Source organism: Magallana gigas, chromosome 7 (genome assembly GCF_963853765.1).
Source record: "Magallana gigas chromosome 7, xbMagGiga1.1, whole genome shotgun sequence".
NCBI lineage: Eukaryota > Metazoa > Mollusca > Bivalvia > Ostreida > Ostreidae > Magallana > Magallana gigas.
In genome coordinates, this window is record NC_088859.1 from 31,069,635 (window position 1) to 31,086,801 (window position 17,167).

Here is a 17,167-nt window from a genome sequence, read left to right on the forward strand (position 1 = left end):
CAAATTCAACTTTATAAGATAATATTTATTCAGGTATTGTCAATAACAAAAAACAATGAAATTTAAGCTTAGCTTGATTCATTTATAAAGTTTTAACAACCTGATACATTGAAAAGTCTGTACTTTGCCATACTTTGGGTGGAGTGCAATACATTGTAATAAATGTGCTTCATACGAAATGTATATTTTGTGTACAGTTATTTTTTCTATGTGGTGGATGTCCATATACAAATACATCATAGCAAGACAAACATTGTTTACTACACAGAAACACTATCTTTTATGATGTCCAAAGAGATGCATTTCAAAGACATCTTCCTGGAAGATCTGAGGATGAAATGATCACGCTTGGCATTTAGTAAATGGAGCCCACATGGTTCTTACTTCTTCAGAGTCTTTCTTTAATCACAGAAATATTAAATTGGCAACACGCTTTGGCACTAAATGCCCTCAATGGGAATTGCAGTTGATGATGCAGTTGAACTGAGACCGCTTGGGGAGCCAAATACCAGTCACTTCTCTGTTACGATGCAGTGCTTGGGGGTTGATGTAACTTCTTTAATTCTTGCTTCAGGTTTTGTGCCGCTCTCTCAAGCCTTTTGTTATTGTGCTTTTTCACCCAACTGTCTACCTCCTGAAATACATGTTTTTTTTATAAAATTGTTATACCGGGTACATATTAATTTGCCATATTGTATTGCATTGCACTTAAGGACACTAGAGAATTTAAACCAAATGTAAAAGATTATCACCTCAAGAATCCTTTGTTTCTTCCAGTAGAAATGACTTTTAATGACATCTGCAAATTCTGGTGGTGGGTTCTGAAGCTGGCTGATCATGGCATACTTCATATTGTTGTAGCACACATCTGGAGTGTAAAAGATTCCACAATTTTGGTACTTTGTACAAGAATCCCTCTATGCATTAATTCATGATAATGTGTTGCAACAGGTCAAATGAGCATCATTATTGAACTTGACAGTCTTTTTTATAACACACATTATGTATTGAGGACATTATGTATTCGGATACACAAAGAGGCTATTAAACAAGTATGTAAGTCATGCCACCTGGAAAATTCAAACTTAAGAAATTTACCATACATAGTTAAACAAAATTATCCTTGTTACTAAGTTGTTTAAAACCGACCTTCGTTATAATCATCACTGTGTTTCTTCCCAGAGTCTGTGCCAATTTCCTGTTCAAATCCAGGCTCATTGAAATATGGATCTGGGACTAGGATCAACGACTGGATCGATACAAGCACCTGCAAATAACAAGTAGTACAAACCGAGTCAGTACACACTTATCAGTACATGTACTTATATTCTCAAAAGTTGGGGTTCTATGTACCTGGTATACCTTAATGATGGTCAATGAACAGTTATTGATTGTATGTTTACCTGTAGCAAAGTAGAAGTTTTGACATTCCACTGCTCCCCTCTCTGTCCCTCCCATGTACCTAGCAAGGAGAGGCAAACCTTGCCACACCTGTATATGAGAAGAAATATATATAATATTTCATACCAAGTACATGTTCATTTACATATAAATTCACATCACAGTGCATTAATTACAGGGTATTGATTTTTGTCAGTTGATGCCAAATTGCGAAAACTAAAGTTGCCAAAAATAAGATACATAAATATGGTACTTTATATACATGTGTAATGAAAATTTGAAATCAATCAAAAATGTTTTAAATAAATGGCACATATTTATCTTATTGCAAGTACTGAACACTAGAAAGAGGGAAAAAGATCCATCCAATGTACTTGTGTAGAGTAATTGTAAAACCATTAAGTCAGAGACCAACTAAAGAGAAAGTGTAAATACTCCAATAAATAAAAGGACACATACGCATACAAGTTGGGATTAAATCGGACTTTGCCCCCTCCCGTGGTCTGAAGGTTGACGTGAGGTGGGGTTTGTGGGTACATCGGTGGGAAATAAATGTCAAATATAAAACAACCTCCGGAGTATGGGGTTCCTTCAGGACTGAAAGAACAATTTCAAATACTGTCAGCTGAAAGAATCATGCATAAAGGACAGATTTAGAGAACAGTGGAAACTCCAAACAGAAAATTTGTTTCATATGTACAGGTTAACTTACCCAGTGATTAAAGCTTTCATTAGAGTTAATTTGTCATCATCCTGAAAGAGAAAAAAGTTGTGGTATAAAAACTTTTTTGTCAGAATATAATCAAAATAAATAAATTGAGGTCCAAAATTTACTCACAGTTCTGACAAATATGCTAGAGGACAATTCAAGGGGAAGAGAGGTTGAAAGAGAAGATAACTCTTGTGCAATCCTTAAAACCTGAAAAAATAAAGCAGATGTCAAAGTTTGAATTATCAAAATAGGCAAATCCTCAACCATTTGAAAACATATTAAGATCAAGGTCATTTTAGTACATACATTTGTATCAATATGGATTAATTTTTTTTTGTTTTTTTAAAAACTATACATGTAAATCTTCTCTAACCTGCTTCTGTGTAACATTCTGTGAGTGTTTGAATTCTGATGCATAGTTGTGACAGTGTGTGCCATCCACTACAAACAGGAAATATACAGTAAGTAAAAACATATACATGTAAATGTATTTATTTACACATTCACATATCAATGAACTGTAAGATAAATCGAATAACTTACAGGAAAACGATGCAGCCATATATTGCAGGGGTTGTAATGCTTGCTTGTATTGAACATCACTTATTTGTGTCTGCTGGATATAAATACATGTATTAAGAATAAAGATTAAATGCAATTTGCACTAATTCAAAAGCATACATTTTCTCTTAAAAATCATTAAGAATACCATAAATTTTACTTCAAAAGAGATTATTACAGATCAATTATTAAAATTTTGATGTACCGGGTAGTATTCAACCTAAAAACTTCAAAAAATGGAAACAGGACGGAAATAATCTTTTGATAATGTACCGTAAGTCCTCATCTTACTTGTTCCGTTTTGGGCTCCTCTGATTTGGGTGAGTTTTTGTCGCTCTCCAGTGAGGACTGACTAGACATGGAGGTGCTGTTAGACAATAAACCGTCCAGTTCCAGCATACCTGTCCCACAGAGAGTAAAACATGTAAATACATATACAGCTAACTGATACATTCCACAGATTATAAAGTGACAGTTACAGTATTGTGACTGAATTTTTTACACATACCTTTCACAAGATTGAAAAGGACTGCAAATTCTCTGAAAATGAATGAATACAATCAAATAAGTTCTGAGCAGTTGAGAAAAATAAAATGAGATATAGATGTTAGTGCTTCATGTATAACACAATAACAATATCTATTGTTATACTTTCATGTTAAATACTGAAATCTGATTGGTTAAGACGCAGTTCATAATCCGTTCTATTACCCTCAGCGCTAGCAACGCACTTAGCAATGGGTAACATTACAAATTGTTACATGCGCGAAAATTATGCGCGTACGGTTCGCTGTATATATAAAAGCAGTAAAATTTTCTTAAAAATTTAGACATTCAGTATAACAAAATAAAAAGTGCCTGTTTGGGAAGGATAACAGTTGAAATTGACACCCCTCGAAAGCCATTGTCAACCTCCGCTTCGCGTCGGTTGACAATGGTTTTCTCGGTGTGTCAATTTCAACTGTTACCTTCCCAAACAGGCACTATTTATATACTGTCAAACCTTGATGTCACAAACTTAATGAGTCTGAGGAGAAATTTTGAGATAAGTGAAGATTGGAGATGAAGAAGGTAACATGCATAAAGAAACAGTGGCTGGCATTTACAAATCCCTTTGACAAAGAATCTAAGATACCAATTTTCAAGATATGAAAGTTCCACTGTAGTCAATATTGTTCATGTACAGTGTGATTATTTTATCTGTTTGATACCTGGCTAACTTCTCTTCTGCCATTTCTGACTCTGAGGAGGATGGAGAACTGAGCGTGCTCGGTGAACTCCGACATCTAGAGAAACATTTAGGAAAGAGATTGAAAGAACTGGAGGTTTCACTCTCGGAGGGTTTTGGGGGCGTGGCTTTAGGTACACTCCCATTACCGGCCTTGTTTAGGTGCCTTAACATGATGGAGGCTCGTTGTTCTAACTGTGATAACAGCTGATATATAGAAGTCTCCTGGTTTGGTAGTGCACAGAGTAAGGGGAGAAACTGCCTCTGGCGAGCTAAAGAAGTAGAAACATTACACATGCATTAATGTGAACCTTATTCTGATTCATGAAATACCGGTAAATTCAAATTCAGCTGGATGACAGAGAAATTTTATATAGATTTGTCCTTATTATGACTTACCCAGTTCTTTTACAATATCAACAATAACTTTATATACCTAAAAAATAGAAAATACTGTCATAGTCATATCAAGTTATAAATGTATAAAATGTAAATTTATTTCTCTTTTCTCACAAAATGGTTTGCGGAGGCTGAGTTGTCCACACTATTACCCACATTAACCAAGTAGATTTGGCATTTGTTTTCCAGCCATAAATTATCATTACATAGAGAAAAAAAATCACAAGTTCTAGCTTAAAAATTCAATCATTATCAAAAAATATTTTTTTAAAAACTCTTTTTTCAAGGAGGTCTAGAAATGGCCTTGACAAATCAGCCCTTTTAATTTTCGTCACTAACTGATCAATAAGTACTTACATCTGAATGTCTACAAATCTCCAGAAATGAATCCGCCATTAAATATTGCTGAATTAAAAAAAAAAAGGTCATTCAATAAAAAAATCACTCATACACAGTTTAACCCCTAATTCATAGAAAGAGAATTCCAACAAAATCTCTATGAATGACAATATGGTCCAGCAAATTACCTCAATAAATGGTATAAGAGCAGATCCTTCAAGAACGGTGTACATGTCATAGACTGGATCCACCCCCTGTCCTGTGTCTTGGATCTCAGGGTCGATCATGCTGTCGCGGGGTCGGGGCTTTAACTGTGGTGCATGCTGGGAGTACAACAACTTCAACTCTTCCAGAATTTGATGGAGAACGCTTTCAATCTGAAGTTTGAATAATATATGTACCGGTTAATGTATGTTTACAAGCAAATTTTTTTCTTTCCAGAATATAACAAAATACATTACAGTATTATACCGTATGTTGTTAAACAGCAATATAATTGTTTTGCACTTTAATGTAAAATTTTTGTACAATATTGGTATCTGTGTACCAGTATACAGTAAATCAACTCATATTTCATAAGTACCGGTATACACAATTTTACAAAGCATATTACCTTGTTGTCCTTCTCTTTCTGGGCAGCAAGATAGGCATTGATGTCCCACTCTAAGGGATAGATGTCAAATATTATCTGTTAAATTACACTGAACTGTTCAGTCAAATACATGTATCAATATCTTTCTTATGCATTCCATATCAAACAGTTCCCAAATAATCTTCATTTTGATATATACATGTATGCCCATTATGATGTTACTACAAGACTTCCCAGTATGAGTCTAGATTTTAAGGGATATCTACAAGTATCGGCACATACTTTAACTGGTCTGTAGTGTCTACCTGTATACTGAAAATTCCTCATTTTACGCTAGTTCTTAATTTCGCAATTCAGCCGTTTTGTGTCAAATCGCAGAAATATAATATTGCGACCACAATTTTTTTGTTATAATTCTTATACCGGTAGTTTAAAACTGTCTAAAAATTAAGGGCGAGATTTTAAAATCTGCGACGGTTGCCTCTCGCGATTTTATGCAGAAATTAATTCTTAACATGTAAAATTAGAAATCTACAGTACTAAAAAGGTGGTTATTTACGCGTGGGGGAAATTTACACTAGTTAAGCGGTAAGCTGAAAACCGCATACAATACCCCTGCACGCATCGTAAAAAATCAAAACTCTTAAATCACGCATCTGCATGTATAGTACCCACATTAAAAAACGCGTACTTAACCACCAGCGTAAATAATCGTTTTTACAGTACTTTCTAATCTTATGTTTATTGTATCTCATGTGTTGTGTCTACTTTGCTGAATTTGTCTGTTTTAACTTTTTCTGTTGTGCCCTTTTTACCTGGTCTGTTATGATGTCCATATCCTGTCCCTCTAGCCCAATATTCTTTGTGAAAATCTGGTCTTTTATTTTTCTGTAAGAATCCATAAATCAAATATGATAATAGAAAAAGAAACACATTTTTTCTATGAATACAAATTCTGCTGATAAACATTTTGTAAATATCACCCAATCAGTATTTGTAATGACTGCTCCTAAATCCATTTTAAATGGCAGTAAATTGCATCACTTGAAATATTTCTTACATTAGCTGGTAGAGATTTCATTTCAGCCATTTTGTCAACATCCATTTGGTATCTTAAATTAACACGTGGCACAACTTCGCTGACCTGAAATATAAACATTCTCAGCATTATCAAACTTTTATGCCCAATTAATACTTTCTAATAATATTATTAATGTTCAGCTAATTTATTTATATTTGCAATTGCAAACACTTTGCATTTTGTAATAACAAAGAGAGAGAAAAATAGAGAAGAAAGGGGGTTGCTGTCCTTTTGCCCCAAAACCAAAGCCCCCCTACATGAGCACCCCAAAATTTTTGTTGAGCACCCCAATTATATTTCACGAGCCACCCCCCCCCCCCCCCCATATCTTTCACGAGCCCGCCAAATATATTTCACGAGCGCCCCAAAAAAGAATTATCATTACATTAAATCTTGGATTGCCAAATATATTTCACGAGCACCCCCAAAAAAGAATTATCATTACATTAAATCTTGGATTATTTTCCCGAACACTTCAAAATTGGTAAGCTTGTGCATGGGGCATAATGGTTTGGGGCTAAGTGACCAGCACCCAAGAAAGGAACTGTAGTTAAGTAGAAGATGGATCATAACTATGACTGCTATAACTGTGTTTGACTGTAAATAATCATGTAGGAGGCTAATGGATTTTTAATTTAATTTTCTTCAGTGAGACTGTTATAGGATATACCAGAGCCAAGGTGAGTAGGTGATGCTCCATTTCTAAATAGGCTCCCCGAGGGTACTTCTGGACATCGTTTCTCTCACTCTCCACCTCTAACCTATCAAAACATTGTAACATACATTGAACAAATAGTCAGTTCTACTAAGAGTTATCCAATACACATACTCTCCTCAGGAACAGATTATTGCACATGTAGCAAAGAAAAAACTGTGTACTTTCCAATCAGGTCTTTAAAAAACTACCGGTATAGTAGAGACTGATCTAATCAGTTATACATGTACTAGTATATTGACCCACCTTGCCCACTGCTGTAGGAAAGCCTTGATCTCCTGTATGACACCCTGCATGTCTTTGGTGGGGGACCAGTAGGACAGCTTCAACATCTCCATGTTAGTCACTCTCTGCATCATGAAGCCCTGAAATAGACACTCAAAATAGTCAGTCTGTTACACTTAGTCCTAAAAAATAGTCAGTCTTTGTAGCAATGATGCTATAAATCAGCAAATCTCTCTAGTATAAAGTCTTTAAAACACCAGTCTCTGCTACAGGTTTATAAACCCAAATAAAGTCACTTTAAGGTCTAAGAATATAGTCAATCTTAGCAACATTAAGCTCTTAAATTTGCTACTTCTGTCACATAATGCAATTTTAAATAGTCATTCCAAGTCATGTGTCATATAACATTGAAAAAATAATAAGAGTCAACCCTTATAACATTCTATCAAAGTAAATTTAAGCCAAAAAAGATATATGAGGTTTTGAAATACAGGTAAACTAATAAACATGAATTGGAACAGGACTTTCATTTCAATACCGATGTCCAGAAATCGTCTACTGTCTTGTATATGTATACTGATAATTAGACATCATTGAGATGGTGACCATCTCAAAGGGCCTAGCTCAAATAATGGAACTACAAGATAGGATAAGAGCATTTCAGAGGATTTTGCTTTGACATTGACCTATGACTTACAAGTTTCCATTCTGTTTACATGAAGTATGAGCCAGATAGGGCTAAGGGAAGAGTAAATATGCACCGGAAAAAAATTTGTGTGGTCTGATATGACCTTGACCTTTGACCTAGAAATGTCATTCAAAGTCACTGCACACCCTTTGGCCAAAGGCACTCTGTGGGTGAAGTATGAGCCAAATTGGACCAAGGGGAAACAATATATGGTATGATCCAAACAAGAATTGTTCAAATAATTCTGCTATAACCTTAACCCTAAAAACTTGGTTAAAGATCACTGCACACCCTTTATCCAAAGGCACTCTACAGGTGAAGTATGAGCCAGATTGGGCCAAGGGGAGAAAAGATATGCACCAGACAAGTGATCTTGGATGGACTGATGGAAGGACAGATGGAAGGATGGGTTCTAATTATCAGCTGAAGAGTACATAACATCCAGTGTTTGGTAAGTGGTTAAGTGAAATTGCACTTTACCTGAAGTCTGGGCCTCATTACTTTGACTAACGGTGGATAAAAAGGGTAAAGATCAATCTGGAACATCTAAAATAAACCATACATTACATGTGAAAAATTCTATGAAGAGTCTCTGTATTTCAGATTTGTTCAATAGCATACATTCTGTGTCTACCCTGTGTTTTGTGATAGTATACTTGCCATTTCCAGCTCTATGTAGTTGTATCCAAAGTTTTTCTCAATAACACTCATATCCTGACATAATTCACTGTAAATAAAACAGTAGGGTTCTCATTACAATCATTTTAAATGATGACAATGAAACATAATTTCATCTATGTTAGGTTAGTGCCCTGGAACCTTAAATTTGCAAACAGAAGAAGATTATTTCATATCATTTACTCCATTCATGTGAGGGATTGAAAAGTTAACGCATTTAAAATCAATGGAACAAACTGCCATGGTTTTATAGTGTTTTCAGATTTTATCCAACTTTATCCTAAGATGATTAAAGTTATCCCAGTACTCTTTAAAAGTAAACTAAAGTCATTAGTGATAATATAGTATAATAGTAAAATACTGACCTTTGGGAGTCAAAGTCAAATATTTTGACTTGCCAGTGATAAATGTTGTCATCGATAGGCTCAGCTGTAAACCCAATTTGCTAAAAAAAAAAAAATAATAATAAAATTTGGATTTTTATAATAAATAAATCTTTACAATAGTTCACAGCTTATTTTATTCATGTAGTTAGTTTATATTAACTAAATTGATAATGGCATAATAGAGGATACATTGAGCTACATTGCATCAAGGTACCATTCAAGGCTTGCTCTTTTGATATCAAGAGACAAAGTTTACATGTAATTAATTATACTTCTACCGGGTAAACTAGAACAGTTACAGAGAAGTGATACTCCTGAATGATTTATGAACACTTGACTGACCCTCTCATTCTCCATGATCCGGACAAGGTCATTTGTAAGTATCCCTGCCGCTCCAGAACTGGTAAAGACAGATTTGACAGTAGCCATGGCTGGTGTGGCTGCAACTAGAAAAGTCAGAAATCCGTTCATGATAAGATACTATAGTAAATACCTGATGAGTATATAGAATATAATTATATGTATATACTAGTCTATTAACATTTGCTTTTGACAAATATTACCTGCTCCCATTGAGTTTGGGTCATTTGTTAGCCTCATGGACTCTCGCAATTCAGCTTCTTTTTGTGCCCATCGTTTCTGTAAATATTACATGCATATCACATATCATAATAAAGCAGGGTTAGGGTTAGGGTTAGTGCTAGCATAGCATACAAGTGATTGATACAGAAATATGTACATCTATCTTATTGGTAAGCTCAATTCTACTGAAAAGAAAATGAAAAGCAAGAAATGTTTTCAAGAGTACCTTTTTACGAGCAACTTTCAACTCCCATTCTGTTGTGAATGCATCGTCATCAGCCAAAATGATAGTCTACAAGAAAAAGCAAATCATATTAATTTGAATTTTTTTTAACAAGGATTTTTCCTGTTACCAGTGAATTGGTGACCTGCTGTTATCTTCATCTATCTTTATCAGTATTCCATATTGAGTAATACACAGGTATATCATGGATTTTTTTTCTTTTGAACATTCAGATACAGTACCGATCAGACCCAACCTAACAGAAAGTAAACCCCAACTAAACCCTGGGTTTACTTTCTGGGTTTACTCTGGGTTTACTAGAGTGGACCCAGAGTAAACCCCAAGTAAACCCAGAGTGGACACAGAGAGTAAACCCCGATCAGAAGAATACCCTGAAAGCAGACGCTACATGTGTATTCGGAATATACAAGGGGCAGGAATTACAGGCAGTAGTATGATAAGATAAAATACAGGTCTGCTTCACACTTCAGTGCGTATAGTTTACTCCAAAAGCAATTCTTGAGTAAACCCAAAGTAAACCCAAAGTAAACCCCAAGTGGACCCAAATTTTCAAAAAGTAAACCCAAAGTAAACCCAGAAAGTAAACCGGGGGTTTAGTTGGGGTTTACTCTGGTGTTAGGTTGGGTCTGATCGGTACTGTAAAGTAGTTAAGATGATCAGATCTGTTATATATTTACCTCTTGTTCCTCCTCGTCATCAGAAATGGCTTCCATCTCCTCATCACTCAGCTCCTCCTATAAAGAAATAAGGTGCTTAGTACTGTATACAGGGTTATTTTCACCCTTCTTCAGTTCAGAACTGTTTTTCCAAGACAAAGTTGTGTTTAAAGAGTGATGATTTGAGATAAAAGAATTTGCCCGGTCTTAAATTCACCCACTACATGATAAATTGAGGGCTTAAGAAGTATACAAAAGACAGTTTATTAATTTCATCATACATGTACAGCACACAAAATCAGTCAGAGGTTTGGTACTTACCTCAGACGTTGATGGACTTTTGGGGGCTTTTTGTTTACTGTACAAATCAACAGCACTGAAACAGAAAAGTCCAATTTACCTAAATACATACCAGTATATGATATTCAGTCCAGATCAAAAATTCACAGGTGACTTTTAAGAACTTGAAGTTTACCAGACTCAAAAAAGTTTTCAAGAATCCAGAAATTTGAAGGGATACAAAATCACAAAGTCTTTAAAAATAATTTATATACCATATTTCGTTTAAACTTTTTAACTTAAAGCTCTTAACAATGTTATTTATGAGATTTGATGAATCTAGGCCACACAGTGTGCAAGGCATGATCCAAGCACATTTTGAAGCTATGTATGCACATGATTGTAACGGTATTAGAACATGGTTTCCTGTGCACAGTATCGATTATATATAAACTAGAGCACCACCATAAAAAGCATCCCTTTTCAACTTCCAAACAAATAAATGCTCTTTTTTTTTTAAATTAACTCACCTTTCATCAAAATACTTTCCTTGAATAATGCACAGTTATCACAATGACTCAATCAATGTAGATAATTTGCCAATTGTACTGTATTATTAACAGTTACTCACAGACAGAATATGAGTAATATTTTTTCTTAATTATGCTGGGTATCTCCAGATTTAATTCACCAAAAACTTTGGAAATTAAGAGTTTGAATATCTTAGTCCAATGGTTTGATCTCGTTCAATCTTGCTCACAAGCTTTTATTCACCCACTCACAAATACATGAACAATATCAACAAACCCTATATTATACACAGTTTCTAAAAGGTGCTATAAATCCCCTCTACAACAAGTTGCATAAGAGAATTACAATGCTTTATTTCATAACATAATACAGTAGTCACCTTAAGGTACTGGCTCACTACACCTTGAAATATTTTCTCAAATCAGCAAAAAATTACTTGATTATGATAGATATCATAATGGATAAGAAGTACAGCCTACTCTGGATATATTGAAATTCAGGGGACCATGCAATTTTTTTCAATATATCCGTATTTCAATATACGCGAATTTGACTGACGTGAAGCTGCCATTCTTTAAAGTTCAATCCCGATGTAAGCATAGAAAACCAAACCGAACAAATTATTTTGTAATCATTTATCTATTACAGTGAACAGATTACATGGAATATCAGTCTTTGAAAGTTTGATTAAAATTATATCCTTAAGTTTTGTAAGTTTCATTTTGTTACTATCTTAAACCTCATCATAATCTCTGATCGCATTCTTTTATGTTTACGATAGAGAAAAATCACCAGACTCAAACGCTTCAAATACTGCTGAACGCTGCTTGTGTATCATCTGAATTGTACTCGCGATAATCTCAAAATCCTTAGCTATTACGAATTTAGGCTTTGTCCTTCTATCAATAGCCATAACTAGTTCATATTTAGTGTCCGAAGATAAAGTTTTTCATTTCTGTGGGGTTTTGATATTACGTCTAGCATCAATATATCCGTGTACGTAAAAACAAAAAAATTCAACAGTGAATAAATTTTACATTTTAAAAGAAGTATAAAAATACACATGATTAGAACTTATCAATTCACACCTTTGTATTATCAACCGGTCAGTCTGGCATAATTACTGTCACCAACCGTGACGACAGCCGCCAGGGAGTACTTCAATATACAGTGGGGCCTCAGATATCCGGATGCCAGATAACCGGACGCTTCAGTTTACGGACGGTTTTATTTGGGAACAGATTTTTTATACCTTATTTTGTCTCATTAATCCGGAATTCCGCGTTCCGGATCCGGACGGTCTGTTTTTACCACAAAACACTGATTTACTACTAATATTGCTTCATTTAACCGGACGGTAAAATTTGATGATACCCTACTCAGTACAAAAGATTACCCCTGTCAATTAAGTTTCACACCTTTTTTGTGCTAGACTCATGAGTAGCTTGTATAAACACACTGACTTCCCAAATCACTTTCAAAAATTGGAAAATTGCGAACAACAGTGTATCCCAAACAAATCACACTTGGACACAAAGAATTCACATGTAGCTAGATTCGGTTATCATTATTGTCCGGTTAATATTTCATGACAAAATAATAAAATAAAGCAGAGTTCTTTATATCTGAAAACGTTCATAACAACAGACAACTCTAGTATGTGTTGCTATATGGTATGAAAGGCAAAAAAACTTAGTATCAACACTGGGAGCCATTGTATACAAATACATTATCATTCATGACAACAATAGACATATTTCAGATATCCGGACGCTTCACCTATCCGGACGATTGGACTTGGGAACGAAAGCGTCCGGATAACTGAGGCTCCACTGTAACCGTTATAAAAACAACTTATTATTATTGGGGATCGATCAGTAGCTTCAATATAAGCGATAATTCAAAATAGCCGATTTCATTATATCCATTGAATCAATGCAAAGAAAATGAGAGGCAAAAACCGGTGATTTATTTCAATTTCAAAATAAGCGGAATTTCGAAATAAGCGATTTCAATATAAGTGGAGTAAGCTGTATTTAAGTCAAATGTGGAAAAAATGTGCAATTTTGGATGAAATTACTTTTTTGAAAATTTAAACATGAACAAAAGCTCCAGGCGGATTCAAACTCATGATCTGCGGTTCAGAAGCTCAATACTTTAACCACTTAGCTATGACAATATACAAATGAAATGAAAGATATAAACAATTTAACAAAACATTTAAATCGCCATCTTGTGACGTAGTGTCTTGAAAAGTATAAGTCTGGGTGTAGTGAAGTACCTTTAGTTAATAGATAAGTGGTTTACTTAAATATATGTATCATAGACTGAACAAACCACTGAATTTTACTTATCAATACATATACTTACTTGTTGAGAACTTCTTCGAGTGAAAAGGGTTGTGTGGCTTTTTTTAGAATCTTAAAAAAAATAAAAATTGAAGAACATTAAATCTACCAAACATCACTATTTTAAGAGCATGTATTTACAATGTAGTGTCATGCACTATACTCTGTCCCAAGTTTCTGCTTCCTCTACTTCTTGCTTAATATATTTTTATAATCATAAATACTTTTGTGCCCAAACTACATTCATCCAATAGAAAAAGTCAAAGATGTTTTTGTTTGAAATGCCTCCTTTCCTGATTCAGGTTTCAATACACAACAAATAGAAAGAATCATCTAGAGACCAAGAGTAATTTTGACTTTCTCATAACTTTACCTCATTAAGGCTATTACTCCATGCACTTATCAAGGAATCAGCTTCAACATAAAAAGGTGTGGCCCCATCTGGGTAATCTAAATAACGAAGAAGAAAATAATGTATATTCTAAAATGCTCATAAAAAAGGCAGGGATATGTGAGAAGTCTTCAATGCAATAGTAATACTGTAAATCTACCACATTTGGCTGTGTATTCTATTTAACGCTTTTGGCGGAATGTGGCTTCCGCTAAATCAAGTGCATTGCTAAATGCCATGCACATATGTACGGTATAAGAATAGTCACATTCAGTAACACGCTAATTCAAATCCATGCCAACTTGTTCAAAAACTAATTTCTGCCAAATATCTTACACGCCAAATATAATATGTTTACAGTATTTGATTGGATGTTTGTAAGATTCATTCAATGACAAGAGTTTGTACATGTAGTTATTGGAGAACATATGATATTCAATTCAAACACCTAAGGTGGCAGGGGATAGTTTTTTTTATTGAGGAAATGTTATAAGCAGATAGTGCTCATATATGTGAACCAATTTTTCAGTGGATTTTTAAATTTGCTAAAATTGGTTTGCATGCAGGGGACACATGGTGCAGACTCTTGAGAATTTTTAAACATTTCAGAATAAATTCAATACAATTTACACATAGCACTTTATAGAATAGCCAGGGACGCTCTCAAATTTTTCTGAAAAATTGCCCTTTTTTCACATTTTCACGGGTCCAGCACCACGCTCCTGTCCCGAGCAACTGCTATAAACTAACTTAGGATTTGTAGCTTAATGTCTACCCATGCAAATAATCACCAATTAATTGGGGGGGGGGGGGCAATCACCTTCTTTTCGAGTGACATTTCGTGTTCTGAACCCACCCCACTCTTCAAGCAAGAAACCGAAAGTAAAAATTTTGGCCACAGTTTCACATTTCCATTCCATATCTGATGAAAAGTGCTACCAGCATTAAAGTGTCATATTTCAATGAAATGGACATGAGCTTATTCTCTATATTCATATAATGAATGCATTAAATATTCTAGCAATTTACAACCCTCAAATAACCAGCCAAACTTTAGGTTCTCCCTTTATTTAAGCTAAGCTAGGTCTTCTGTTCTTAAAGCCCATGTGATATTTCTTTAACTCACAAGGGTAATTAAAGGAGGATTATTTTTTTCATACAACAATGCATGACATGAGTAACGGGATGGGAGAAATAAAGACAGACCAGACTGGGATTTGAACCTGGGAATCGTGAATTTCTAGTCAGGTGTTCTACCAACTGAGCTAACTGGTGCCGGTATTTGAACTGCCACACAATTAGCAGTTTCAGTTGATGCAAACTTGGAATACTAAGTCACAGTTAACTTGACAGAAAACTTATTGCAACCTTCTATAGATAAAACCAATTACTAACATAAATTATGTAAACAAACTAAACATGAATCTATTACACTCACTAATTGGTATATGGAGTTTGAATTCATGTTCACTTGCAAGCAGCAACACTAGCACAACATGACCATTTTCATCTGTATCGTTCTAGAAAAAAAGATAAAAATGCAATGGGAAATTAAACTATGTTAATGCAGTAATTGTATGCTATAACTCTTGGGTGTGTGTTTCTTCAACACTGTTACATTTTATAACTCAAAAGGATATACCGGGTAGTTAAATTTACATTACAAGTATCTGAAATCAGAGAGCATGACCTAATACAACATTACATAATGTCACATGAGTTAATGATAAAATGTAATATGCATAATATCTCTGTATACATTTACCATCACATTAAAATACCTTGTTTTGAAAGATTGTCAATACCAGTAACAGATTTATTCTAACAATTTACTGAAAATAATTCATAAACCATTTCACTAACATTAAGGCAAACATAATTTTAATGGAAAAATTAGTTTGAACAAAATCATGCAATCTAAGATATAAAATAATGTATGAATAATTTATCTATAGTGTAGTCTTATTACATCACACATACATATAACCCTTGCACGGTATAGTATACGCTAGAGAGATAAACACAAAAAAAAGGGAATGACAGCAATGACAATGAAAGTGTATAAATGTTTTTTTAAATATTGTTTTAATCACTCTAATAACATTTTGTTTGATCCGAACTGTAAATAATGTCATTAAAAAAGAATTCTTTATTTCGGATTATATTGTTGTAGTTTGACACCGTGTTTAAACAAAGCAAAAACAAAAAAGGGTGGTGATGTATTGGAGTAGCTTTGTGGGGAAAGATGGGAAAACGTAGGTCTTATTACCTCTAACAAGTAAATCAAGTCTGAGTTGTCTTTCTCTTGCCATTTTTCAAAATCTCTATTCAAATGCTCAATGATATTACAGTTGGAATCAGATGTCATGTCCAGAAAATTGCAGTATTTTTGTTTTTGCTTACTAGCTTTTTTTTAACCGGAAGTCGTAATATTTATTATGATGTTTAATTTACCTCAATCTTGCAAGATCAACAGCAAGGGGCGTAACTCTCTCTCTCTCTCTCTCTCTCTCTCTCTCTCTCTCTCTCTCTCACACACACACACACACACACACACACACACACACACACATAGATTGTTCAATACGTAGTTCTTTTTCTTTATTCTAGTAGGTACAATTTAGAAAATGTAATACTTTGGATCCTTTATATGTAATTTATAAATGACTTTTCATAATTAAGTAAGATTACAGTAGTCATGAAAGCATACCTAAGGGTGGTCTAAGTTATGGAACTTGTGCCCAATCCCAGTTGTATATATGTACAATAAAAATATGTTCAAATCATACCTTTAACTATTTTAAGAAATCCAGAGACATCCGTCAATATAACGTAGGTAAAGGTACATTATAATTAAAATACTTTCATCGGTTTGGAATTTACAAATTTTGAAGAAAAAAAATTAAACGTTAAACAGTAAAAATTTTAAAATTCATAACGGGTTTCAAACTCATTTCGCTACCATGTTAGGTAATAAATGGGAAAGAAAATCCTGCCGTTTTAACAAATTAATAATCTGTTATATAACAAATTACTAATCTGTTTTAACAAATTGATAATTTGTTGTAATTAACAAATTAATAATCTGTTATAACAAATTCATAATCTGTTATAACAAATTCATATATAAT

General features: G+C 34.1%; 1 protein-coding gene across 2 annotated transcripts; it reads right to left on the reverse strand.

Moving 5' to 3' along the window:
• Nucleotides 1–4: 4 nt before the first annotated feature.
• LOC105338774 (probable ubiquitin-conjugating enzyme protein 17) lies at nucleotides 5–16,473 on the reverse strand. 2 transcript variants are annotated; one of them, XM_034456732.2, is made up of 32 exons: nucleotides 16,306–16,473; nucleotides 15,475–15,556; nucleotides 14,019–14,095; nucleotides 13,668–13,717; nucleotides 10,809–10,863; nucleotides 10,509–10,565; nucleotides 9,814–9,879; nucleotides 9,569–9,644; nucleotides 9,348–9,451; nucleotides 8,985–9,064; nucleotides 8,602–8,668; nucleotides 8,422–8,487; nucleotides 7,275–7,393; nucleotides 6,984–7,074; nucleotides 6,293–6,376; nucleotides 6,048–6,120; nucleotides 5,254–5,303; nucleotides 4,829–5,017; nucleotides 4,659–4,706; nucleotides 4,302–4,338; nucleotides 3,886–4,174; nucleotides 3,183–3,214; nucleotides 2,966–3,075; nucleotides 2,657–2,726; nucleotides 2,487–2,554; nucleotides 2,240–2,320; nucleotides 2,114–2,154; nucleotides 1,861–1,998; nucleotides 1,404–1,491; nucleotides 1,150–1,267; nucleotides 753–868; nucleotides 5–634 (listed from the first exon to the last, which is right to left on the reverse strand). In XM_034456732.2, exons 1-32 carry the CDS (start codon nucleotides 16,402–16,404, stop codon nucleotides 524–526), a joined length of 2,832 nt encoding a protein of 943 aa, XP_034312623.2. In that variant the 5' UTR covers nucleotides 16,405–16,473; the 3' UTR covers nucleotides 5–523. The 2 variants fall into 2 exon arrangements, with proteins under 2 accessions (XP_034312623.2, XP_034312622.2); XM_034456731.2 differs by having other exon boundaries at nucleotides 2,657–2,729; nucleotides 16,306–16,472.
• Between the last annotated feature and the right edge of the window lie 694 nt (nucleotides 16,474–17,167).

What these genes read in the sequence shown, in the direction of transcription:
- LOC105338774 (XM_034456731.2), bottom strand. Translation starts at nt 16,404, where the DNA reads ATGACATCTGATTCCAACTGTAATATCATTGAGCATTTGAATAGAGAT. An exon ending in TGAAATCTCTACCAGCTAAT is followed by an intron (nt 6,121 to 6,292) that starts GTAAGAAATATT and finishes GGATTCTTACAG; the next exon opens with AAAAATAAAAGACCAGATTT. An exon ending in AGAAAGAGAAGGACAACAAG is followed by an intron (nt 5,018 to 5,253) that starts GTAATATGCTTT and finishes TTCAAACTTCAG; the next exon opens with ATTGAAAGCGTTCTCCATCA.